Genomic DNA, 27,744 nt, shown 5'->3' with positions numbered 1-27,744 from the left:
TTTAAGAAAATTATCCAGCAGCTTTAAATAGAGCATAGATAGATTAAGAACATCTTTGGGAAAAGCTTTGGGGAATTTCCTCATGAAATAAGAATGAGTAAAGTATGTTTTAAAAGAAAGAGAATCTAAAGCAGTATTAAGTTTGCAATTATGTTTTTGTAGTTGCATTTTCTTTCTGCCTTTCTTTTTAAAGGCATTTTATATTTTACCTTCTATAAAGACTTAAGGTGGCTAAATCTGATTCAGTGCAAATGTTTTCTACCGAGATTAATGTTTTTGTACATTCCCCTAAATGAATAACCTCAAACTCAAAATCGTCAAATTATAATCAGCACTTTACATTTGTCTTATGCTATGCACAATTCAAAGCTTCCTTGCCTCATGACTTACTCTCTAGAGCTTTAGTTGCACTACATGCCTCCTCTTTTCCCCCTAGCACTATGTGCTCTGCTCCACTAATGCTGGAGGCATTATATGAGGAAATAGATGCAACCTCAGGAAAAGAGTGTAATAATGGTATTACTCTAGTTAGAAGCACTGAGGTGTGTCTTTACTAGTGCTATAGGCTTAGAAAAAGTGTAGGCCACTATTTAAGAGTATTTATATTTTAAACAATCATTTTTTTCACACTTAAAAAAAGACAAAAACAGCCTAGTAAAAAGCTAATCTTAACAGCTATGGTTTCTAAGATGGGTATTGCACTCCTTGCATGGAATGATAGTTATAGGGATTTTGCTGCTGTTCCATTTTTTCTTCCCATCTTCAATTGATTGATATTGATATTGCTTTATAACCTAACCCTACTTTCAAATTCTGCACATATATATCATCTAAGCTATCTAGTCTGTTCTTTGATCTTCATGATGCTTTTTGATCACTAATGTTCTTCAAAAAAAAAAACTTAGTAGAAGGTGGCTGTTATTTGCTAATTAGATGAGTTCTGAATGCAATTATTTGAAATTAATAGTTTTCAGGGTTTTCAGAGTAAAGGTTGCTGAATAAACATGTGGGAACAATGAGATTTTATTTGTAAAGGAAAAAATGTAAAACCATCTATAAGTTTCCTTCCACTTTATTATCACTTTGTACTGTTCTTACGTATTTAATCAATCTAAGTACAGCAGAGTGCGGTTTTAAAGTGACAAGATGTGAAAAAAATTATATGAATACGTTTATTAGGCACTCTGGAAAATTATTCACGCTCTTATCTTGAATAATTAATACCTGCGGTACTGAAACTCATAATGAAAATACTATGCCGTGGAAAATATTTATTAAAACAGAGGTCTGCTGATGAGAGTCACAGTACAATTGAGATCATTCCTATCAGAAGCTAAAGTAAGACTATCATTCTCAGACTTCTTTAGCTCTTATAGCCTAGAGTTATTGCAAATTTCCATAACTAGAGAGTGCATATTTTTCTTAACTATCAAATCTATGTAAAAGTTGTATACTGACATTATCCAATTCAAATCAGAATCTTAATAGAAAAAAACTGGAAGGGTAATACTGAAAGGCTCAGGACAATAAAAAAACTTAAAAACTGAAATATGTTTTTTATTATCTTGTTTTATTAAAAAAAATAAACAAACAAACAAAAAACTCTAAATTATGTAAATCAATTTATGGTTGCAGTGCTTTGGCATAATTCCAAATGTTTTTTACGGTGACTGCATGACATTAATATAAAAACTAGGGCTGCCATCTTTGCAGTGAAGAATGCTCCCACAGAAAAGGGAGCTGTGATTGTGGGTAAAGGCAGAGGTAAAAAAATATTACATTTTCCACTTAGAAACAACAAAATTTTTAGGGATATTTTAGATCAGCAAATATTCAAAAAATGATACAATTACTGTATGTGAAGAAAAAATAAAAACAAACAAATAATATATCACATCTGAGACAGTTGTTGGCACCAATTATTATAATAATTTTTTCTTTTTCGGTCAAATACGAGAAATGTAATTCCAAGAAGAAGCCATTTCCGAGTGCTATAAGAGAGCTACTTTAATCTTGTTATTTCGTTAACTCTGTCTCATATGACTTCAACATTTTATTCCTATGTGTGCAGAAACCTTCCATGTGAATGTTGGTTTTGTAACCAGAATTGCTATATTTTGGACCTGTCAAAATTTGCAAAACAATGCTTTATTTACTATTTACATTTTTTTTTCTAAATTAATACTTTCAGTTTGCACCAATTTGGGGCCTGATTCTTCGGTTCCTCAAAGAATAAAAAAAATAGGTGCTAAATTGCACAAGTAATTCCTTTTTTAGTATGTGCAATAGGTGGGTGTGTTGCAAGTAATATACAGAGATTACAAATCACAAATGGAAAAAAAAATACAAATGTTTACACTGTAAACCAGTTTGGTTGCATGTTCCACAGGCAGTTTGAGAGTAGTCATAATAGAAAGATGAGGTTCAAAGCTACGACAATGGAGGTAATAATGGTAAATATCAAAACAAATTTCAGATTTCGAAAAAATCTCTTTGCATGTAGTAAACACCTGCATATTATCCACACATTAATTTGTGTGATTTGGTCATTAGAATATGATCTGCATATTGAATAATGTAAGCACATAAAAATTGACTTAAAAATGGTGACCATGGCCCCAATAACCGTTGAAATAAGATTGGCATATTGATCTTGCGGCAATTTGCATATAAGGGTTTGGTGACACCTACTGCTGTAAAAGCACCTCAGGTCCAAACATAGACACTAATCTTTTAGGCCAAAGTTTAGAAAACGACAAAATACAGAGGTGCTGCTGTATGGGTAACCTTTAACTTATTTAAAAAAAAGGTATACCTTATTTAAGGAAAACTGAGGTCTTATTCATAATGGTTGCATACACATAAAACATAACCTTAAACTTTCATACTGTAACGTACAGGATTTTGGACCCAGGAAACAACTCAGAACGGTAAGCAGAATGCAACAGTTTTTATTTATAATGGAAGGCGAGGGGAGCGTACAGGCGGCTCTCGGTCAGGAAATCCCCTGTGGCGGAGACAACAGGTTAGTGATCAGCAATCAGAGAGCTAGAGAGGAACTGAGGCTGGATCACTAACCTGTTACTGGGTCGCAGGGTGGGCGATTAGCACCGCTTAGGGTCCGGGGCAGGAGTCCGATCGATGAAGGGGCTTGTGGAAACGGTGGCCGTTGAGCGGCGGATGGTCAGCTGAGGGCTTAGGCCGATGAGCTCCAGAGGCAGTTCGTTTGTGGATTCAGAGACGGGGTCCAAGCGAAGGTACAGAGGGGCAATCCAAAAGAGAGGTCCAGGTCCGTTCGAGGGTCCGTTTACTGGTTTGGATTCAGAGCAGGCAGTCAGAATCAGATAAGGGGTTTGGCAGGCTCGGAGAGAAAAAAGGCAAAAACAGGTCAGGTAACAGGTAGGCAGGCAAAAAGTAGAAGAGCTGGAAGGTACTCAAAAGATGGTTTGAGACGATCTGGCACTGGGAACAGATCCAAATGAGCTATATATAGAGGTGGGACCAATTAGAGATAATTGCAGGCAGGGTGGAGTGAGCAGGTGTGAGGAGTTGGAGATTAAGCCAGCACCAGTGCCGAGATCGTCACACATACGTCACTTTTCATACGAATGTTATTTGGACTGTAAATAAAAAAATTGGTAAAAAATATGTGCCATCCTAACAGCAACTCTGACCCATGCTAATGTTCAGTTTGCAGAAGAGAAACTGGCAATGCAGAGGGGGTGAGGTGGTGAATTAAAGCAACACTAAATCATATTGATCTTGACATTCAAGTTTACTAGATGTGAAACTTTAACTACAAATTAACTAATTAATATTAAAAACCTTAGTTTGATGAATATGCTTGCGCTAATGATTCTACAGTATTAGTCTACATTATGAACTGATACATACATTTAAAATAACTGCAGTATAAGCCAACTTCAGGCATAAAACAAAGTCTACTCAGTGTTGGATTAACAATATCTGGATTATTTTAAATATAAGTATTGACAAGGTGTGTAACAAACAATCACACTTATTGCTTTTATTATTACTGTTGCAACTTTCTTGCAAATTGCTTTACCCTATTTCCCGTCGTCCTCCTGTATAAGCAGTCCCCAGCAAATTTCCAGTATTATTGTATTAAAATAATAAATAAAAAAAAACTGATTAACTTATTGTAGTTTGCAAATACTTTAGATTTTTTTGTATACTTATTTTTTGTGTAATCATTGCAAAGGAAATTTTTTTGTAAGATTACTTTACAAAAATAAAGACTAATTTCATTTGAGATCAAAATATATATTGCATTGTTTACTGTCTTCTTTACATGAGTAGGAATAAAGTAAATATATCTCATGTATTTTTAGATTCTACCTCACACATTTAAATGTGCAAGAGAAATCGAATGACAAAACAGGTTCTCTTTATAGCATCTTATATCACAGCTGTAGAGAAACACAGTATTGTGTACAGAATAAAAATAGAAAAAAACTGAGTGGCAGAGTTGTGAGTGTTGCAAAACACCAGCTAATTAAATCTATGCTGAGAAAATGTATATTACTCTGACTCATGTCAGCTGTTGTAATGCCACAGGTAATTTCCTTTACAACAATTTCAGTCAGGGTTCCTGTGTGTGAGTGAGTGCGAGTTATGCATCTCTTACAGAGAGGATCTTTGTGGAGAACCTGGGTAGCATACACAGGTGAAAATAATCTTTCTCATCAGAGAGCTGGGCTTAAAAGGGCAGCAGAACCTTCAGTCGGTGCTGGTTTCTTGTGTTGTTAATGTTGTTTCATTGCTTTCTAGTCTGTTGATTCCTTTGAGTATTTCCCCTGGCGTTTATTGGTTTTAGTTTGGTTTTTTAGTATTTTTGTATATTTGGATTTTTGCCTCCGTTCCCCTTGGACTTTAATTAAATCATCTCAAACTCATCTGTGCCTATTCCTCTCTGCACTTGGGTCCTCAAAGGCTCCAATATCCATGTGTTTAGTATTAGTTCACCACTAACAATGGACATAAGGATAAGCTGGAAATTTTAGGACCCTCTGTTATTATGTCATATATGTTGCCTTTAGTCAACTGTACTTTCTACTGTATATCACTTTACCATTACATCAATGTCGGGTAGAACAACAACAACAACAACAAAAAAATGCTGTTAATCCGCAAAATAGATTTGTGCATCCATTATGTACAAAATTGAGATATTTATACGAAATGTAGATATTTAAATCTACAAAAATCACTGAGCTGATGATCTAATTACTGAGCATCAGTAACTCTTGTAAAACTTATGGTGACTTTTACTGTTACTGGTTATATGAATCATCAAATAAGAGGAAAAAAAAGAGAAAAAACAAAGCCTTACACAACATTAAGAGAACATCTTTTATGTTACGGAAAGGGTGATAAACATGAACAATATGAAATGCATTTTCTAATAGATTAAATAATTTTTAAAGTGTATTTTTTTATTTGCTCAGGTTATTTTTGCTGATATCAATATTTATTAGATCATTTAACAAATCAAGGTATGAAGGCATTTGAGTGTTCATTTTAATACCCTCATTCAAAGTACATCCTCCTGAGCATACATCACATTAGTGATGTAACCGAGGATCATAGGAGTCCCATGCTTTCAAAAATCAGACCTCCTCGCCAAGTTGACTTAACCTGATCAGAGATGGAAAGCGTTACCATACATCTCTCCTCCTGACCCACAGCCACCTCTGTGGCACTTCTAATGCATTAGTGACAAAATTCATGGCTTCTCACTAGGTGGCCCTTGTGATGCAGATCCTTTAAAGCTTACTGAGGTATTGGCCCACAAACTCTCTACATCCCAACTCATTGAGTTCACACCTTGCCAGCCATCAATTGCTCTTGCACTCTCCTACTGGCCCAAAGTTATTTGCCCCCTTTCTGCCTTTGAATTCATTCTTTATTTTAATCCTACCAGACCACATGAGCTCCAAGAAAAAAAAAAAACTGCCCTCTGACACATGAGGTCTTAATCTCAGTCATGTCATTGCTTACAGGTCAATGGGTATCAAATATTGGAGCCTTCTTTTGAGCTCTGATAAACTTGGTGTTCATCACTGGACAAAGTCTCTAATAGTAGCTGATCCCAATGCAGATAGTATCAACTATTGCTTTGATGACATAGTCATGCAAGCTGTTGAGGATTTTCTTAAGAGTTCCTCTCAAAAGAGGTGCAGGTGACTCCACTTTTTCCACGATTTAAGTGTAAAGGGTAGAAAGAGTAGGCATACCATGCAAAAAATAAATGATGAGGCTCAGCTTTCCAGAGTTTGGTCAATGAGACCTGATGCTGTACTGTTTGCTCCCATTTTCTCCATGCTCTCTGTTGACTCAACCCTACCATATGGATAGCTTGCTTCTCCTCATCTCCTATTTATTCTCCTTCTAGGATAGTGGTATTCTGTCCTTTCGCTGTGCCTTGTTGAAAAAAAGTGTCCGTGATTACATAGGACCGACCTCTCTCTTTCCCAGAGTATCTACTAGGGCCCTCTGGTTAAGTCCGGATTCTGCATCTTCCGAAGTTGTGATTCCACAACATCCACAAACTCTGCCGCCCTCCTCTTCAGATCAGTCCTGACCTCAATCCCAGCTTGGTATAGTTTTGTTTTCCTCAGGTTCTGGTACTGTAGCATCTCTCTAGAATGGGTCCTTTGGTATCATGATGGACTCAGACCTGAACCTTCAGAGGCACATAAGGCCAATTACTAAGTCAGTCTTTTATCATCTGAAGAACATTTCTAGGACTAAAGGATCTAATGTCCAAGCAGGATCTAGAAAAACTAAATCATGCTTTTATCTTTAGTAGAATTGATTACTGCAACAGTGTCTTCATAGGGTTGCCTAAAAAGTCGATCGGAGAGCTGATCCCAAACACTACTGCCTGTGTTCTCACTTAAACTGAGAAAGCAGAGCACATTAGCCTGGTTGTGAAGTCTTTCCACTTGCTCCCTTTAGTCTATAAAACACTAAATGGATCAGCCCCTAAATACATATTATTTGTTACATATATTTGTTGTCAGTGTGTCAATCTGCCAGACCATTCGGGTCTTCCAATCCTACTCTGGACACCCATAACTTGAACCAAACATGGAAAAGCACCATGCAGTTTGTAAGCTCGATTTATCTGTAACAAACTTCCAGAAGACTGTAAAAGTGCTTAAAGCCTGAATATTTTTTTTTCATTCAAAGTAAATCACATCACATATCTCCGGCTCCCTGCACAGTTCCCGGGCCATTTTTTTTTCTTTTCTCGCCGCCGCAACAAATCCCATGATGCTTTGCAAGGAGAGCATTCTGATATATGTACTCTGCTAATGACCATGAATAATCACTACTTTTCAAGGTAAATCGTGGGAAATTTTGAGTCCACTACTTTTTCATCCACTCGACGTTGGGATACTAATCTAAAATTAAATAACCACGTGATTAGGGCAGGTGGTCGGACACAACTATTGTATTTGTACTGAACTGTATTACACAAATAAACTTGCCTTGCCATACCTTATAAAGCCCTTACTCAGCCTGATGATGGCAAGCTGCTACTATTGTTTTGTCCTTAAAGAGCAATGCTTTAATCAAATCCTTGGCTGAAGAGGATTAAAGATATTTTGGTGTATATATTTTGGTTTGGAGCTGCACTATTCTGTTGCGTTTGGGGGAATTAGCATTAGTTGAGTTCTTTTGTGACATGTGCATTGTCTCTGCTCTGGTGACGAGCTGCTGCATATGGCAGCTGTGCGAGAGCCATATGCAGCGTCCTACAGAATTATCACTATCGGAAAAAAAGGTAACTCCACTTCTAAGCATGATCAAAGCAGAAAGATGGGCACAACTCGCTGGAAAAAAGTAGGTGAGAAATGCTCCTATTCATGTGTGAAGAAGATGTAAAAGTGATATTGATTCATTTGGAAAACGTAGCTAAAGTAAAACTGGAATTGTTCAAACTGTGCTCCCTGCTTTGTTCAGGCATTAATGATGTGGGAGAACTGCAGAAAACAAAGCACTACAGACAAAGGGAGCATGAGCTTTTCCATCCAACCATCTATTTTTTAAACCGCTTATCCTGAAGAGCCTTACAGGGTGGCTGGAATGTTTCCCAGAATGCACTGGGCAAAAGATAGGAAATATTTTGGGAAGCTTGAACAGCATGATTTTCTTTTGAATTTCAAAAATAAAATTCAGCAGAGAACATGGTTTATTCATTTAACAGAGTTATTGAAATTTAGATCCTTTCCTAGTTAAAATTTTCTAATATTAACTACGAATGATAAATAATATTAAGTTAATATAATAACCTCAGGGTAACTTCAAATGTTTTTTTTTTTGCTTCATATATTTGCAAAAGCCCTTCAAATTACAGTAAGGTGTGATACTTCTATCAATTATTTAAATCGCTTGTTGATACTTTAAAAAAAATTTAAAGTAAAATTTAAAATGTTTACTTTCACTGTTAATTCATCCATATTTGAGATATTCAGACTCTAAAACCACAAAGCAAAAAAATATATGAATAAATGGATAAAAGTAAGTATAAAATATTAATACATTTAGAGGGGACGCAAGGGTCATACTCAGAACAGTCTGACTCAGTAATCAAGGCAGATAGACAGTTGGATTTCTCAAAATGTTTATTAGAAAAGGAGCTGCAGTGAACAGTGTCCATGTCTGAAGCAGTAACCTCTGCAGGAGGAGAAAACAGGTTAGTGACCACGTCTATCTAGCGGAGGATGATAATGAACATGTGAGTCACAAACCTGGTCTTAAAGTTCAGTCCCTGCCTAAAGAATGAGGTTGATTCAGCTAATCGGCTGCCAACAAGACGTGGCATTGATGGTCTGGGGAGGCATATCCATGGAGGGACGCACAGACCTATACAGGCTAGACAATGGCACCCTGACTGCCATTAGGTATCGGGATGAAATCCCCATTGTCAGACCCTATGCTGGTGCAGTGGGTACTGTGTGCCTCCTGGTGCACGACAATGCCCGGCCTCATGTGGCAAGAGTATGCAGGCAGTTCCTGGAGGATGAAGGAATTGATACCATTGATTGGCCCCCGCGCTCGCCTGACCTACAGTAAATCCAATAAAACACCACTGGGACATTATGTTTCGATCCATCCGACGTTGCCAGGTTGCACCTTAGACTGTCCAGGAGCTCAGTGATGCCCTGGTCCAGATCTGGGAGGAGATACCCCAGGACGCCATCCGTCGTCTCATTAGGAGCATGCCCGGACGTTGTCAGGCATGCATACACGCACATTGGGGCCATACAAATTACTGAATACTATTTTGAGTTGCTGCAATGAAATTCCAGCAAAATGGAGTAGCCTGCCGCATCATGTTTTCACTGTAATTGTTGGGGTGTCTTTGAATTCAGCCCTCTGTAGGTTGATAATTTTCATCTCCATCAAATTATATGGCGTCCTTTTGTTCCTAACACATCACCCAGTCCATATGAGTGTGTGGGTGTGTGTGAGTGCGTGTAGAAGACAGTATGGTACTGTATGGAGACAGCCTGTATAAAGTTATCAGTGAGTCTTTACTGTCATGAGAACTTCAGTGCTTCTTAGCAGGCCTTGGCCATTCTAACACCTGGATATTTTATTTGTCCGGGGTTGGGTCGTGGGGGTAGCCGCTTCAGTAGGGATGTCCCTCTCCCCAGCCACTTGGGCCAGCTCCTCAGGGGGAATTCCAAGGCGCTACCAGGCCAGCTGAGAAACATAGTCCCTCCAGTTTGTCCTGGGCCTCCTCCTGGTGGGACGTGCCTGGAACACCTCACTAGGGAGACGTCCAGGAGGCATCCTAAACAGATGCCCGAGCCACCTCAACTGGCTCAATTCGATCTGCAGGAGCAGCGGCTCTTCTCTGAGTCTTCCTCGGATGCCTGAGCTGCTCACCCTATCTCTAAGGGAGACCTCAGACACACTACGGAGAAAGCTTATTTCAGCCTCTTGTATCCGGGATCTCGCTGCTCCAGTGAGAGCTGCAGATCATGCCCTGAAGAAGCCAATAAAACCACATCATCTGCAAATAAAAGAGATCCTAAGGCCACAAAAACAGATCCCCTTAACACCTTGGCTGTGGATGTCTTTAAGAAATGGCATTCTACCATAAACGCCAGATTTGTGCAGTATAATATATGACTGATTGTTGTCTTATGGACAGAGTCAGCAAACCTGACAACAGCCAGATGCTGTTGTCTCGCTCCGCCTAGCTCCACTCACATACATCTGGGACACCGCCATAGGAATTGCCTTTACTGAAGGCTGGGCCTTATCAAAACTCCTTGCATATGATTGGAGAAGCCACTTGTCTGTCATCTTTATCGACATGCTATTTCAACCACTCACACCGAAGCTAACCCGTGACGCTGTGAGAGCTACGCAGGAAAAAACAGAACAGAACAGCCGACATCTTGGAAATAGCAACAGTGGAATCAGCGCAATGTCGGTAAATGATCAATGTCATTTGTGCCATGAAAATGTGCGGATAAAAGGCAACATTGTGCACAGCAGACTTATTTTAAAAAAAGAAGCCAACCAACAAAGTATAGACAAATGACTTACAGAACTCGCTTCTCCACTACGTCACATGCAGGAAACACCCACCCTGCATCCTGATTGGCCAGAACATAAATTCGTTTGGGGAAATCTTTCAATGAGCGGTGTCCCAGATGTATGTGAGTGGAGCTAGGCGGAGCGAGACATGCATCTGGCTGTTGTCAGGTTAAGAGTCAGCCACCTCAGATATAAATCTCTGCTGTTCATCCAGGGTGATCGTGGGCCTCTTGGTTGCATTTCTGATCAGTCTTCTCCTTGTTTCAGCTGAAAATTTAGAGGGATGGACGGGTCTTCGTAGATTTGCAGTGGTCTGATACTCCTTCCATTTATATTATTAGCACTTGCACAGTGTTCCTTGGGATGTTTAATGCTTTTGAAATCTTTTTGTATTCAAATCCGGCTGTAAACTTCCCCAAGATGGTATCTATGACATGCATGGTGTGTTTCTTGTTCTTAATGATGCTCTCTGCGCTTTAGACAGACCTCTGAGACGATCGCAGAGCAGGTGCATTTATAAGGAGACTTGATTACACACTGGTGGATTCTATTTCTCATCATTAGTCATTTAGGTCAACATTGGTTCTTTTAAGAGATTTTCACTGAAAATCTAGATAGTGTGCTACAATGAATATAAAGGGCCAATTAATTTTGCACTCACCAGTCTTCAGTTTTTTATTTGTACGAGTTAAAAACGTCCAGATAATTTAATTCCACTTCATGATTGTGTCCCACTTGTTGTTGTTTCCTAACAAGAAATTACAAATTTTATATCTTTATATTTGAACCCTAAAATGTGGCAAAAGGTCGAAAAGTTTTACATTTTTTACTGTACTAAATTATCATTAGTTAAAATTGTAGTCATCAATAAAGTTTTTTTTTGCATTATTTAGCTTATAATATTCCTATTTTTAGTTTCTGAGAGAGCTCCATATTTTATAAGCTGTGAATGTTTGTTAAAGTCTTCGGACATGCTTGGCAGTATTTCAGCTTTGACACTTTTTAACTCTGTTTTAACATTTAACACTAATAAAACCTTAATTTTTACTATATATTTTATCTCATGTGTAATCCAATACCCTATAATGTTGATTTAAAAAAAAAAAAACTATTTACTTTAACAGTAATCAAAGATGGTTTTGTTGATAATTGGGTATGTCATTAAAACCTTGACTTTTTTTGTTGCTTTTTTTATATTTTCATTTTGTTGTAGTAAAAAAAAACTATCATTAAGTTATGTTATTAAGATTTTACTATCTACATAGAAAGATAATAGTTTTCAGATGTAATATAGATGACATAAGTCTACATAGAAGTTAGAAGAAATTAAAAAAATTAAAAAGAAGATAAATTTGGGACACATAACAGTGGCACCAACTGACTTGGCAGGAAAAGACTGAATTGCCTTTGGCGCATCACAAGAACAATAAAAAGGTCAAAAGTCTTTACCCACACACTCTCTGTCACATAAAGTTTTGTGTGACTTCTCCATGAGGAACACCCACACGTTGCCTGTGCTCTATGTAACCTAAAAGGGTTTCTCTGAAATGCCAGCCGGGAAAATGTGTGTGAGAGAGCCAGAATTCCGATGAAGGGAAGCTAAAGGGAGAGACAGTGGGGAAAAGGAAAGCAGGCTTATGGAGAATACACAACACAAAGTAAGTGTGGGTGGCTTGCCAAGCCTGCAAGGGAAATATCACTCTCACACCCACTATGGCTCAAAGGATTCCCCATGGTATCAGCATGCCAGCCAAAACTGTGACAATCTCTATCCAATCAGGGACCTGTGGCTCTTAATTACCAAGCCGTAACCTCCAACAATAATTCAAGCGTTTCAGAAGCTCATGAGATAATAGGGGACATTAAAGCCCCCTGGTGTGAAGTGAGGTGCAGGAATGAAAGACAGATAACAAAAAGGGACCTCCTAAGGTTGAGGTTTCCTATTTTAGATTGCAGTGAGTGACAAAAATTGTTTAAAACATTGGCAAGCATCTGTAATATTATCCATAACTAACGGTATCAAAAATGCTTTGTTACATAATGCTGCTATTTACAACAACATCCAGACTCTTTAATGTTATTGACGCCTGGTGTAGCAATTTAGCTTTTTTAATATAACAATAAAGGTTTTTAATAAAAAATGGCTAATGTCCATGGGATATAAAATACAAATTTCTGATAAAAAAAAAAAAAAAACACTAATGATTTTATGTTAGTATAGGAGACCAACTTAATTCCACCCAAAGTGAGTGAATGATCAGCTTCTTTTTAAAAAGACTAGTCCAAAGTAACTTCTTCTCTTTCTTAAATTCAATACCAGACATATTTAAGTCATAAATATTTATGTCCTAAAGACATTTCTGTAGTTTAGACAATAGGGAAGTTTCATCAGGGTATATAGACAAATCTAAAGTAGCATCGCCATAACTCTGGTAAAAAAAATAAAAAATAATATATATATATATATATATATATATATATATATATATATATATATATATATGCATTTTTTTTTACATCTTAGAGTTCCCTTAATTCCCAGAGAAAATTTGACACATACTACAATAATATTATGATAGGTTGTATCAAAAGCAGCGCTGAGATCTAAAAGTACATATACACATATAAATCAAATATCTGAGGTCAAGAGAATATATTCGCTGACTTACACCAATGCTATTACAGTGCTACTGTACTGTATAATGAGCTGAAACTGACAGAAACTGTACAAAAAGGTCTACGTCTCTGAGTTCAAAACTGTATTAAAATGTAAGAATATTCTTATTTATGTATATGTATTTTTAAATTTAAATTTTTTAAATAATTTTCTGCCTAAAATGCTAAAGGTTTATCATTGTATATCGTTTACAGGGATAATCTAAATCATATCCAATTAAACACATTTAGATAGACAACAATTTTATGCACTCTTGGTTTCACCAAACAGTTCTGGTAAAAAATACACAAGCAAAGTTATTTTCATAGCATTAAATATACTGTTTTTTTTCCTAACGTTAATCATAATTGAAGGGAGTTTGGCAGCATAAACCTTGTCAGACTCTTATTAACTTGCAAATCCTAATTGAATTCTATTCTGCAGTTTTGTAAATACATATGTATTCAGCTTTATCATTAGCTTATCCGCAGTAATTAGTCTATTGTTAATCTAAATTGAACACACCTGATTTATTTTTTTAAATACTCTCTTATCCACATACAGCAGAGTTACAATGTGAATGCATTATGATTTGAGGCTTATGGAGAGAAAGGATGAGTTTGGATTGACATATTGGGTCTTTTGCTCAGGCCTTACCTTATTAGAGCAATTAACAATTACAAAAACTATGCAACAACTCGGCCCAAACAAATATTAACTCCAATCACCAGTTATTACATTGAGACTATAGAGGGATTAAATTTTGTCCAGATATAAATATATCAATTTATACTTGTGATCTTTGCTTAATTGTTTACCTGCAAGGTCAGGATTCACTCAAATTTGAGTTAACATAAGATTGTTTAAGCTACTGATGTCATATCAATGTTTATGACAAAAAGGCAAAAGCATGCCAGCGAAAGATCCAATGCAAAAGCTTAGGGAGAATTGCATCTGTACTCAGTGGAAATACAAGAGAGTTTTTTATATATATATATATATATATATATATATATATATATATATATATATATATATATATATATATATATATATATATATATATATATATAACTGATGAGATTTCCCAGAAGAGAAAAACTTCCCCTCAAGATATTGAAATTGATTTGCTCCTCTACAGTGATTCCAATGTTTACCTTCCAGCTAATTGCAAGAGGCAGGACCCATTCAGTGGTGAAAGAATAAGACTCACAGAGGAGCAATGCATTTTCTTCTATGCCTTTTGGACTACAGCAACATCATTCATTTAAGAGGTCCATTCCAAATAGCTTGCACAGATCAGCCCAACTTAAGGTGCTCTACGAGGCTAAAAGCCAAGTTTTAATAAGTGGGGCACACTTCAATGATATATTTACATTACTCTGTGAACAAGTCCTAAGATAGATATTTTTTGCTAATATTGTGCACAATTTGTAGCCTCAAATAAAGTTTATTGACTAAACTCTTTCTGTGAATCCATCTATAGTAATTGTTTAGGTCCTGAATCATTTACAGATTGCATGATATTATTTTGACCTATATTTATATAAAGATTATTTTAGTTTTTCTCTCAACTCAGAATCTACACTGACAGTCATAATTTTAAATTGTCATGATTTTATCCAAAGATCTGACCCATATGCAGAAAACCAAACAGAGAGACCAGGGGAGGGTTTAACAGGTTTATTATGAACTGGTAGAGAAGGATCCAGTGCTGTTCTGAACACTGGCGAACTGGGACTGAAAAGTGAAGGGGAAGATCCTGGTTCAGGCTCAGAGGGAAATTTGTGTTTCGATTTGTAAAAGGGAATAAAGGCAACAGTACTCACGTTTCCAGAAAATGTGTCTTTCTTTGAATCCAGTTGGTGTGGGTTGTTCCAGTAATAGAATTGCTCTTCAGAGGGTGGACAGGGTTTACCCAGGTTGAGGTTTTTCCTTGAGGACCAGAGGAGCTGACTGCCACTTAGATTGTCTATGGTACTTGAACGGTTTCCTGTGGAGATGAATCCCCTGCTCAGTGTGAAGCCCAAACAATCCTTGGGGAAAAGTTGATCTAAAGCACCTGTTTGAATCCTCAGCTCAGTTTGACGCTCAGACAATCCTTCCAGGGGGAGAGTGTCCAAAAAGTCCAGTTTGAAGGATGACTTCCTGCCGAGAGGCAAAGGAAAAAAAAAAAAAAAACATGGTAAAGACTCAGGTGACAAAAAAACTCAGTTTGACAGTTTGAGCAAAACTCTGCTTGTTTGAGTACCCAAAACTGGAAAACACTCTGGCGTCGAGGTAGTGGCAGTCAGCAGCTTAAGAGTCCTCTGGTAATGAGGCAACCATCCGCAGGTGTGTGAGAAGGCCAACGAGAACCAGGCGCCCCCTGGTGGTGGAGGGAAAACACACAAAAACACAACCCACACAAACTTGATTCCAAACATAAATCAATAATTAATGTAATTTTAACTGTTGAGTCAATCAAACAGCTTCAGCTGAGCAGGAATCTACTGCAAGCAGGTTTACTAAAAATAAGAAAATTGAGCATATCACCCAAGTTCCAAAGTCCTCAATCTGGCTGCCTTTATATATCATACAGATAGATTAAGTTTACGCTGCATACCGAAATGGAGGGGCTGCATGATTCAATTGCTCCATGGAAATTCAATTTGAGTGCTCTGTGAGTGTGAGCCAAATTAATTAGAAAATAGAGAAAGTTGTCAGTCCGTAATTGTTAACTTTTAAGCATCATTCATATTGAAGAAAGGGATAACTCAGTGCTGAAAGAAGGTTGTCATAAAGTTGCAAGCATTTAGGTACGGTGAGGCTATCATTGGGTAATCTCTGTAATTACCACCTAAAATTTGTGTTATGGCCTGGCAGCTCATGCTTGTTTTCATATGAAAGGTGTGTCATTAATTTTGAAGAACGTTTTGACAAGTTTCAAAAATCTGTGGGAGGCTCATCTGCTTACATTGTTTATGATGCTGTGTTAAATGCTTTGCATGCAACTTTAATGTCATTGTATCTTCCTGTATGACTAAAATACATTTCCCATATGTGTAATGGGATATAGGCTTCTAGAATGGCCCAAACAATAACACAGATATTTCAGGACTATGACCTCTATTTCTTCTTATTTGTTGTCATAAAAAGTCCTTTAAAAAACACATAAAGATATATATGTCATTAAGTTGATCCAACCTAATCCAATAATAATACAACATAAATTAAACAAATATTAGAATATACATGACTTTAATTTGTAAATGTCATTTTGTCTTTCAGATCAGGAGCGAATAGGAAAGGACTCGCATTACGAGCAAGAAGGAAAGGTGCAGTTTGTTATTGATGCGGTGTATTCAATGGCTCATGCTTTACACAACATGCACAAAGAACTCTGCCCTGGGAAGGTGGGTCTCTGCGCTAAAATGGATCCCATCAACGGAACCCACCTGCTCAAGCATATTCGCCGATTGAAGTTCTCAGGTCAGTTCCTTTAAAATGAAATATATTTATGAACTCACTAAGAGCAGGAACTAGCAACTATTTTGCTAATCAAATAATCTCCTGATCATTCACATCTTTACAATTTAAATAAAAAGCCAATAACATACACTTAATTACTAACTAAGACTATATTTCTATGCAGTTTTTTTATTAATTAAGTGAAACTGAAAACTGAAAAAAGCAAACCCAGAATAAGCAAGCTGTCATTTGCAAGTCCGATGGAACCAAGGTTAAGTCAGCATGTGTCTTACAGCTTGTTTTTTCTAAAATTTGTTCTGCACCTAATAGCTGTTCTGGTGTTTTCTTTTGTTTGGGTGTCTTTCCACTTTCTTTTCTTACTTTTCTTTTTCCTGCTTCTTGGTGGTGTAAAGGTCCTATACACACTGGCAATTGAATGTCCTACTTGCTTTCAAGTAATTATATTTTTGCTAACTCCTTACAAAATAAGAAGGATAATTATTTTCATAAAAACCTTACTTAAGCACTTAATCTCTACAACAGGGGTGACCTTTTACTTAGCTGTTATTTTTTCATGCTGTAAAGAAAACAAACTTGATATTTTGCTTTTATTTATGTGTAATTTTCCTATTGAACTCTGTTTTTTTATATACAACAATTTTTACTCTTTCTTAGCTTTAAACATAGGCTCCGATTAAAGAGCTGTGATATCATGAGTTTTCTGAGGCTGACACGTTTTCAAAAGGAAAAAGTGATTTTATTATTACAATTCTTTGGGAAAAAAACTAACAAAAATTCTTGATTTAATCATATGAATTAAGTAATTAATTGTTTGTGCTAGGGCTGCAACTAACGATTATTTTAAAAATCGATGAATCGGACGATTATTTTTTCGATTAATCGGACAAAAAATATTTTTTATATTAACCGCTTTATTCCAAAATAAACATTTTAGACAGAACAAACAAGCACACAAGTACAGGTTGCTCATTAACTGTACTGGTGCAATATGAAAAATAAATGTGTTAAAACTATGCAAACTTACATGAGAAATGTAGCTGTACATCCACAAAATATAGGGTACTTTGTTTCATAAAGTGCAAAAAAAGACATTTTTGTTTTTAAAAGCCCCTAAGGGGTTCAAACAATAGGTCCCCCCATTTCAACAAATTCGTTTTTTTTTAGACTAGAAGAGTTCTGCCTTTTAAAGCTGAAGTCTGTAAGTTTTTAAAAATCACTTTTTTGTCATATTGGCTAAAACTGTCCCTATGCCCAGACAGCAGTACATGTGATATGTAACCTGTGAAAAAAACTGCTTCAATTGGTCCCGCATACTGCCTGTATTTCAATCTGAAAAGAATAATTCGGGACGAGTCAAAACAACCAATCACAGCCAGAGGAGCGTCTGATGGAGTGTCAATCACAGCTCCCCCCCCCCTCACCGCTTAACCTGCCGCAGCGCCCGGCTGCCGCAGTCAGGAGGACGCGAGTGGAAGTCATGGCGGAGCGACAGCCACCAGCGAAAGAGAAACTGCCCTTACTGCCCCTGCCGACAACTGCTTACACGGCAAATTTCGGTATAACCAGCATCTTATATCTAGCTGCTTGGAGGTGAGTTATCGCTCTTACCGGTTCACACTCCATGCCGCGTACGCTGCTTGGACGCTTGTGGTCGCATGCGGTAGCCGCGCAGATGCTGTGAGAGGGGTGGAGCTTGGAGGTGGGGCATGCTTGGAGGTGGGGCATGAGTGAAGCAGAGAGGGTGGGGGAGTGACGTGAAACCTGTTTTTCTTCAAATTTTCAGTCCAAGTCTGCTCTCTTCTCAATGTTACAGACTGCAGCTTTAAGACAGGAAAGTATAGCAGTTAAAGTTGCTACTTGAGAAAATACTTAACCATAGAGATTTGTATTTGGAATAAAAATGAGAGAACTAGGGGTGCTAAAAAACACATCCTCCAAAGACAGATGTTTACATGGGAATCTGGCATATAATTAATTGACATATTACTGATCTTGCTGGATTTTATTCTGCTTTACTTCCATAAATTGCAGGATCTTCTTTACTTTAACCTTGCCAGAAGATTTAAACTTTAAAAGTCTTGCCCTCATAATTTGCAAGTTAATTTATTTATAAAGGAAATATAAACGTTGCTTAAGCTAATTCAAATGAAATTAATAGTAAAATAAGTAGCCAACCTTATCACTGTCTGTAACCTACTAACAAGGTAAGGAAAGCATCAGATGAGCTACCTGAGAAACTTACGTTTCCCACTTTAAAACGAAACAAACATGGTGGTTCCGTGCCATGTTAATTTGTTTTTACAAATTTGCATGTTACGACTTTTTTCACTTTACAAAGCGCAGGCTATTTTAATTATTGTGATCAATTTGCGCCATAAATCCCGGTGTCGTGCAAAAAAGTGAATGTCTGCGAGAATCTGATTGCGCTCGCGGAAGCGCGCACCGCAGCCCGCTGAGCGATAGCGTAAACCTGCTTTTCTCTGGATTAAACGGTCATCACATGCAGATACACACAGTTGCATTTAATATAGGCCTAATTAAATTATAATATAGGCCTAATTAAAGATTCGAAAGCTTAACGTTTGTCACATAACAGCAGTTAAGTGATAGACATGTTTCTATACTCGGTCTGATGACTTTGTGTAGCCCTGACTGTTGGGAGCTGGAGAAATTCCACCTTTCTCCAGCAGAGTCCGCCGTGGATCCTCTGAGGGAGCCTCCTGCACAGCTGCAGCTCGTCAAGATCATCAGAGGATCCACTACTTAAACTGTCTTCAGACCTTGCCTCAACGCCGCAGTGTTGTTCCAGTTGGTCAGCGCTTAAGCCTAGATCCTCAGAGTAAATCTATGACTTTTGAATCCAGCTTGGATTCTAACCCCTGTGTCTGTTTTCCAGGAAACCTGTGCCTCCTCTGTGAAAGCTCTGGAAGAGCTAACCTGCCGAGCCAACCCTCTGAGCCAAACCTGAAGATTCACAGAGAACCTCCAAGCAGCTCTAAACTTGAGCTGGGTAACCCAAAACCAAGGTCTGTTCTAAGTAGACGTGAGACGCTGAAGCAGCTACGGACTCTGCTGATGAACTCTTCTCCAGAACCAACAGTGACTCTCCCAAAGCTAACCTCAAGAACCCTCAAGGTACAATCAGTAGACTTCTGGAAATCAAACCTCTGTTGGCAACGCTAACTGAACTGTCTCTCATGGAGACTCCGGTGAACCAGAATCCAGGCCCCGAACCTGAACCAGAATATTCAGTGTGTTTGTGCAAAATAAAACTGTTAACCTTTCATCCTTGTGTCCGTCAGTGGTGTTCTGCATTCTTGGGTCGCTTTCAGTGAACCCATCATGACACTGACATTGGAGACTACACTACAATAAATATGATTTACTGGAGGGTTTTCAATAAAGATATGATAACTTTTGCAACGATCCTCGTGACTCTGCATTGTTTTTTATCTGATCTGGCCGTATATAGCACGAGTTTCCCATGTTTCTATGTGTTTTGCAGTTTTCAATCGGTTTTCACCTGTCAAAAATTGATTGAAGGCACAGTATAGTCACTCAAAGGTTATTTCTACTTAAATATGACTAGATTTCCTTCAGGAGATGCATGATTTAAAGACCTGAGCTCACAAAACAGCTGGAACTCTTTTAAAGGACCATTACAACACAAAATAGCCATTTTGACTTGCAAAAAATGTATTAAAGTCCAAATACTGTCATTCAAAGGGGATATCTGCCCAAATATGACTTGATTTCATTCAGAAGCATCTTATTTTAAATAGAACAAGTCCTTTTTAGGTAAAAATCGGCTTTCTTCAACCACATTTGCCCTTTAATCAATTTCTAGCAGGGCGTTTTGACCTCAGCCGACTTGCTAGAAACTGATTAAAGCCCAAATACTGTCATTCAAAGGGGATATCTGCCCAAATATGACTTGATTTCATTCAGAACCTCCATAATTTAAAGATCTGAGCTCACAAAATAGCTTGGAACTCTTTACAACACTAAAAAGCCATTTTCACTTGCAAAATCACTTTTTCTTATATGATTTCATATAAGAAATGTCTTGGTCAGTCAAGATCCTCTTGAGAGCTTCAAACTGAAAAAAAAAACTTGAGGATGCACTGACTGACTTCCTCAGCAGTCTTGTTTTTTATGGCATATGCCTGGGGCCACTTTGTCAGGTAATCAACCATGATGCAAATATACTGATTCCCTGTCTTTGTTGTTTTTAACTTGCCTATCAGATCCATCCCAATAAGCTCAAATGGTTTTGAAACCTGTAACACATAAAATATCATGTCATATGTCCTCAATAAGTACAATGTCAAACACATTTTATCTAAAAGTAAAATATAATATGACTGAAATTATGTTGTTGTTGTTTTTTACTTTTATTGGTTTGTACTCCACCTCCTGCTTAATGACGACTCTGCTGGCCTGGCATGCAGTACACTGGTTCAACTGACAAAAAACAAGTATGATCATTTTCCACATCTGTGTGACTTAGAGTCCCATAATTTATTTTTAGATAGATAGATAGATATGGCAGGATAACATACACTCATACTGACCCACTGTTTAATGTCGTCTGACATGCCAGGCCTCTGTTGTCTTTTTCTGGCCACAGTGTGCACCAGTGCTGCTGGCATAAAAGTCTACATTGGCCTCCTCTTTTCCACGGAGCACCTTGGCCTTATGACAATTAGGCTGACCTCTATGCCTTAGGTAGTACAGATGGCCATCTGCGAAAAAATAAATAAATTATTAATTACAAGCATGTACTATGAAAACTATTTAATAATTTAACAATTTATTACACAAGAAGTAAACTATGTTAAGCTGACCATGTTTTGAAAAAAGTCTTAGAGAAACATGAAATATGCATTCAAAGACGCACAAGCTCGTCTTAGAGCGCACTTCCCAAATGGACTCTTAACTATCAATTATAGACCATCAAAAAGAATACAAATAGCTGCAGAATCTAAAATTAAAAAAAAAAACAAAATAATTATATATGTATAACTAACGACATGAATTCTGGTACTTCTTACAACAAGAAAAATAGAAAATGTATAAGTCCCTCGGACGCCATTTCCCGAGGACCCATCTCACCTTGCACTTCAAAAGCCTTTGACTTTCGTCGAAAATTGCTCTGTTGGAATGCAGATAAGCCAAGGGGCATAGTTCCATCGGTTAAGAATGACTTTATTTGATCAAAGAGACTGGGATCCATGGTCAACAACGTCGCAAGTGCGTCTAGTGTCCAGCGCACGTATGCGTATGTCAATTAAGAAGCTACGTTGAAGTGTGCATGCTGTCACAAGGCTCGGAAATGAAGGACTCAAATGCAAGACCTGAAACAGTGATTAAAACTCAAAGTTCTTTTAATTCAGTCCAGGGTTGAACAACAAAAAATCCAGCAGAAAAGCAGAGGCAAAGCAGGTCCAAATCCAAGCAGGGGTCAAAACACAAGAAAGCTAAATCTAACAGGCAAAAGGCTGGAAAGCTAAGCTCAAAAGACTAAGACGAACTGGCAAAGGGAAGCTGCAAGGGTGGGAACTAAATACTCTAACAAACAAGAGAGGGGCACATACACCAGGTGAATTGCATTAGGCTGTGGCAGATCCTGATTGCAGGAAGGAACTCAGGAAGTGAAGCTGCCTAAAACGAGAGAGTAAATGAGTATCAAAATAAAACAGGAAGTGAAAAGACAAGGTAATAAAAGTGACATCAATCTAATCAGGACTGACCCTGACACACGCAGTATGCATGTGCAGTCCGCATGCCTCAAAGGAATCAATGCAATGCATAAATAGCATTTTTACACTTGTCAAATATGGTTTCAAGCTACTGATGTTCAACTGAAAGGGGAGTTCGGCCTCAAAATCACTTCATGTCCCTCATCAGTAATATAGAATAGATTTTATATCTTTGGCTTTCACAACTTGTAAACTGCGTAAAAAGTTAGTGTGAGATATATGAGGTTGTAATCTGTCACATATGATGCTTCAGCGTCAAGACCACACATTTTGAGGCAGTAAATATATTATAGTTACAAGGAAGGTGCTGCAATCAATGTTTGGCAGGTCAAAATGGCTTTTTAGTGTGGTAAAGAGTTCCAAGCTATTTTGTGAGCTCAGATCTTTAAATTATGGAGGTTCTGAATGAAATCAAGTCATATTTGGGCAGATATCCCCTTTGAATGAGAGTATTTGGGCTTTAATCAGTTTCTAGCAAGTCGGCTGGTCAAAACGCCCTGCTAGAAATTGATTAAAGGCCAAATGTGGTTGAAGAAAGGTGATTTTTGCCTAAAAAGGACTTGTTCTATTTAAAATAAGATGCTTCTGAATTAAATCAAGTCATATTTGGGCAATTATCCCCTTTGAATGAGAGTATTTGGGCTTTAATCATTTTCTAGCAAGTCGGCTGGTCAAAACTCCCTGCTAGAAATTGATTAAAGGCCAAATGTGGTTGAAGAAAGGTGATTTTTGCCTAAAAAGGACTTGTTCTATTTAAAATAAGATGCTTCTGAATGAAATCAAGTCATATTTGGGCAGATATCCCCTTTAAATGAGAGTATTTGGGCTTTAATACATTTTTTGCAAGTCATAATGGCTATTTTGTGTTGTAATGGTCCTTTAAAAGAGTTCCAAGCTGTTTTTTGAGCTCATATCTTTAAATCATGCATCTCCTGAAGGAAATCTAGTCATATTTAGGTAGAAATAATCTTTGACTATACTGTGCCTTCAATCAATTTTTGACGGGTGAAAACCGAAAACTGCAAAACACATAGAAACATGGGAAACTCGTGCTATATACGGCCAGATCAGATAAAAAACAATGCAGAGTCACGAGGATCGTTGCAAAAGTTATCATATCTTTATTGAAAACCCTCCAGTAAATCATATTTATTGTAGTGTAGTCTCCAATGTCAGGGCTACACAAAGTCATCAGACCGAGTATAGAAACATGTCTATCACGTAACTGCCGTTATGTGACAAACGTTAAGCTTTCGAATCTTTAATTAGGCCTATATTATAATGCAACTGTGTGTATCTGCATATCATGACCGTTTAATCCAGAGAAAAGCAGGTTTACGCTATCGCTCAGCGGGCTGCGGTGCGCGCTCCCGCGAGCACAATCGGATTCTCGCAGACATTCACTTTTTCGCACGACACCGGCGCATGTGCGCTGCATTTGCAGTCTGGACGTTGAGGGTAAAAATCCTGTGGCTCTGACTGCAGCGCTGAGAGGGACTCCTGCGGGAGAACGGGGTTGGGATGGGGGAGGCGCCCCACGGCAGAGTAGGAACGATACATGCTTTCACGTAAGAGTCTCCAAAAGCCGCCAGTGACACCGTAAAAAGTCGCCAGATTTGTCGCTAGTCGCTTTTTTGAAAAATAGTCGCTGGAGGGGTCTGAAAAGTCGCTGAGTTGGCAACACTGCACCTGCAGCGCTGGCTCGCTCTGTCGTATTTTTTTTTCTTCCCCCGTTTTAGTCAAGTGGCAGTGATGACGGCGGCGGCGGATGACGCATTAATCGCGCGACACAACTAATCGATGATTAAAATTCGTTGCCAACGCTTTTAAAAGTCGATTTTTATCGATTTTATCGATTCGTTGTTGCAGCCCTAGTTTGAACCAGCTTGTACATGTATGATTCTGCAGGATTTTCTCTTTTATTTGATCACTGTTTATATGGCAAAATAAATCCAAGCTTTCCATGTGCATCGTTAGAGGTGGGCAAGTTTCTACACATCAAATATATATTTAAAACAAATTTTGGAAAAAGAACGTGAAATTATTGTATGTAATTTGCAGTTAATCCTGAAACCGAATGTATGTGTTATCAACACCGTCTGGTAGTTGGGTTCATGATAGTTTAAGAGTGTGTGCATGTATATAGATTTACTAATAAAATGTGAAATTATAGAAATTGAATTTATCGGCTGCTCAGTGGCACAGTAGGTTCGATTCCCGGCCCTGGATCTTTCTGCTTGGAGTTTTGGAGTTTGCATGTTTTCCCTGAGCAGGCATGGGTTCTCTCTGGGTACCCCGGCTTCCTCCCACATTCCAAAAACATGGCTGTTAGGTTAATTAGCTTCTCTAAATTCTCCTTAGGTGTGAGTGTTTGTACTGTAGTAATGGTTGGTTGTCCTGTTTGTCTATGTGTTGCCCTGCGAGGGACTGGAGACCTGTCTAGGGTATACCCTGCCTCCTGCCCATAGACAGCTGCAGATAGACACCAGAAAGTGGATGGATGGATGAATTTCTCCTATATTTGAACTGTGAAAACATCCTTTGCTTAACCATTTTACACATTGTTAACTAAGTTGGTCTCGTAGCAACATTCTCTATAACACTGAATGTTTGGTGATGAAAGGAAGCTTCAAGGTCAAAATCCTTTCAGTTCAGAAAGTAAAGATGCCAGATAACACAACTTCTTTTATTGCTTGACTCAGTTTTTACAACAGATTAAAATCTTTCCTTCAGACAGGACTGTTCTTGGTGGTAAAGTTTAAAAGTTGTATGATTTACTATAGCTTCCTGTAATGCAAGGCCTTGAGTTATAATGTTGTATGGAAGTATTTAAAAAATGATTACTCTTTCAAATCCTTGAAGTGCGTTCATACGACCTACAGGACTTTACCTTGACACCGTTGGAAGCTGCCGCCTTTCACAAACACACAGTATTATTAACCTTCTCCTCTTTCAGATGCCAGCTCTTTTGGACCACTCAACTGACTTCTTTCCCTTCATTTCTTTGTCCTAATTCCTTCCCTTCATGCAGCATTACATTATACCCACTTATCAGTCAAGTTCCCTTTCATGACGGGCAAATTAATAATTGACTGCTTTCACACAAAATGCTGATATAGAGTTCAATTATGTAGACACTGTTTTAAAATGCTACAGGACTCAATACAATTAAAATTCCTTACAGAGACTTGAGTACGCACTGTTTATACAGATAAATTATTCATTTTAACTCTTGCTCCTCAAGCTAATTTGTCATTCTAATATCTGCTTATTACAGAATATCAGTTTTATGTTTGATTCACATTTGAGAGGTGAAGAGAAACATTTTCTTTCAAACAGCTGAGCGAGTCAATTTGCCATCGTTCTTATTGCACAAGATCTTGCACACATAATAATGGTAATAAATTCATATGACTGAAACCTTCTATGTAATTTTTGATGTTAAGAAATAATACTTAATTCCATTTATAGTCATCCTGCAACTGCTCAAGTCAAGCTCCGTGCTTCCACTGTGACCCTGTTTTAAAAAAGCTAATTTTATTTTATTTATTTATTTATTTTTGGATATCAGATTTAACATTCTGTTCTGGAATAATTTACCACTGGCTTAAACTGCGTAAAATGAAACTGCAATTCACTTCAAGCCAAGGTAGCAAATTGCATTGTCACACTTCAGATATAATAACCTTAAAGCTACAGTGTGTAATAATTACAGGGATATAAAGTCAGAAATTTAATATATTATACATAACTATGTTATTTATCATTACCTATGAGCTCAGCCATTTAACCATAATATTTGCGTTGCCTTAGAATTCGTTATTTATAATTACATAGGAGCGGGTCTCGCAGCCATGGAGGCTGACATCTTTGTGCTACGGCAAGCGCAGAGGCAACAAACTAGGGATTGCGAGATCGCCCATTACGCTCGAAAATAACTACGGCAAGTTGAGAGAGATTAACTGAGACGGTACTGAACAGTAGATGGCAGTACTATGCCTGAGAAGCGTTTAGTCTGCCTGAAACCAAAGAAGAAGAAGAAGCAGGTATACTGCGCCTCAGTAACAAGAAAGGTGAACAAGGCGGCAGGCGTGAGTGACTTTGCAAACTGTTTGGCACTGTGTGGCCAAACATCAGACGAATGGAGGATCATGCCTACTCTGTATCACAACGAAAAGCGGCGGGCACCGAACCCCCGTCATCTAAGAAGCGGAAACACGACGAGAATAAACGCAAGCGTGACAAGAAACGACAAAAAACACGGATCAACATTGGCACGGCATTTACACGATGGAAGTCACTGATGGAGGAAAAAGGTTTTCAAAGTGACGCTCAAGTTGCCAGTTTTCTCTTGGACAGGTAATTAATCCTACACACACAATTGTCTAATATCACTGCAGTTTTTGGAGTACAGAATGCTCAGACCTGTCTAAAACAATAACATGCTGCGTGATGATGCTGTTACTCTCCAGTATACTTATTCAGCAACGTCCCTGACGTTTCACAGGTAATGATTCAGTAATTTTCTGTAAAATAATTTTCTGGATATATACCTCGGTTACTTCTCTCCGGCTCCTTTGGAGATCTTCAAGCCTTTCTTCCTCTGCTCTCACCCCGCTGGCTCCCCTCCCTCGCCTGGCCCTAGCTGCACGCCCACCCCGGCCTCTCTGTCCTCGCCCTCTTCCTCGCCTTGTAACCCCCGTGCCACAAACAAGACTTGGACTCTGTAAACGGGGAATATATATTCTTCCAGCGAACACAATCTTGCTGTTAAACTAATGACTACAATTCCTTCGTCTGTTTATATCACCATGCAAAGCAGCTCACCAAAACGTCACAACGATGTAGAAAAAATAACGGGTATATTTATTATCTAAAGTCTACATGAAATCTATACCCTATACAGACTAATGAAATACTATCTGTAAAATTATCTATGTAAACAAACCTCATCACTTGAGAAGGTAGGTGATTCCGACGTCGTGGAAGACATTTTGTCCCCTAACGCTGGCCGTACTGTTGGGGGGGAGAAGCGGTGGGGGGGAGACGTTCATTTTGCTGCAGTCTGCAGTCTGGACGTTAGATGTCGCTGAAAATTACACACTGTAGCTTTAAAAGCACTTTTTCATTCTTAAAGGTAAAACATTTCATAAATATAAATGCTTATCACAGTTCAGGTATTTCTAAAGTAATATTTTATTTCATTTTACTTTTTATTGTCAGATGTGGTTTATCTGTATAAAGCTGGTGAGAGGAATCACATAGAAAATA

At 38.0% G+C, this 27,744-nt stretch overlaps 1 protein-coding gene across 2 annotated transcripts in view; it reads left to right on the top strand.

Annotated features, from left to right (window-relative positions):
- Positions 1 to 27,744, top strand: part of LOC119779004 (metabotropic glutamate receptor 4-like) — a 283,302-nt gene that overhangs the window by 210,257 nt on the left and 45,301 nt on the right. For both annotated transcript variants that reach the window (XR_005280165.1, XM_038278501.1), the window contains exon 7: positions 16,511 to 16,711. Coding sequence is in view for 1 of the 2 variants with exons in the window: in XM_038278501.1 (XP_038134429.1) it covers positions 16,511 to 16,711 (201 nt within the window). In the remaining variant the exon portion in view is untranslated. The remainder of the gene's footprint in view (positions 1 to 16,510; positions 16,712 to 27,744) is intronic.

Source organism: Cyprinodon tularosa, unplaced genomic scaffold, assembly GCF_016077235.1.
Source record: "Cyprinodon tularosa strain WSP-4 unplaced genomic scaffold, ASM1607723v1 ctg141, whole genome shotgun sequence".
NCBI lineage: Eukaryota > Metazoa > Chordata > Actinopteri > Cyprinodontiformes > Cyprinodontidae > Cyprinodon > Cyprinodon tularosa.
The sequence above is the reverse complement of the archived record's forward strand: the minus strand, read 5'-3'. Positions and strand labels throughout refer to the sequence as shown.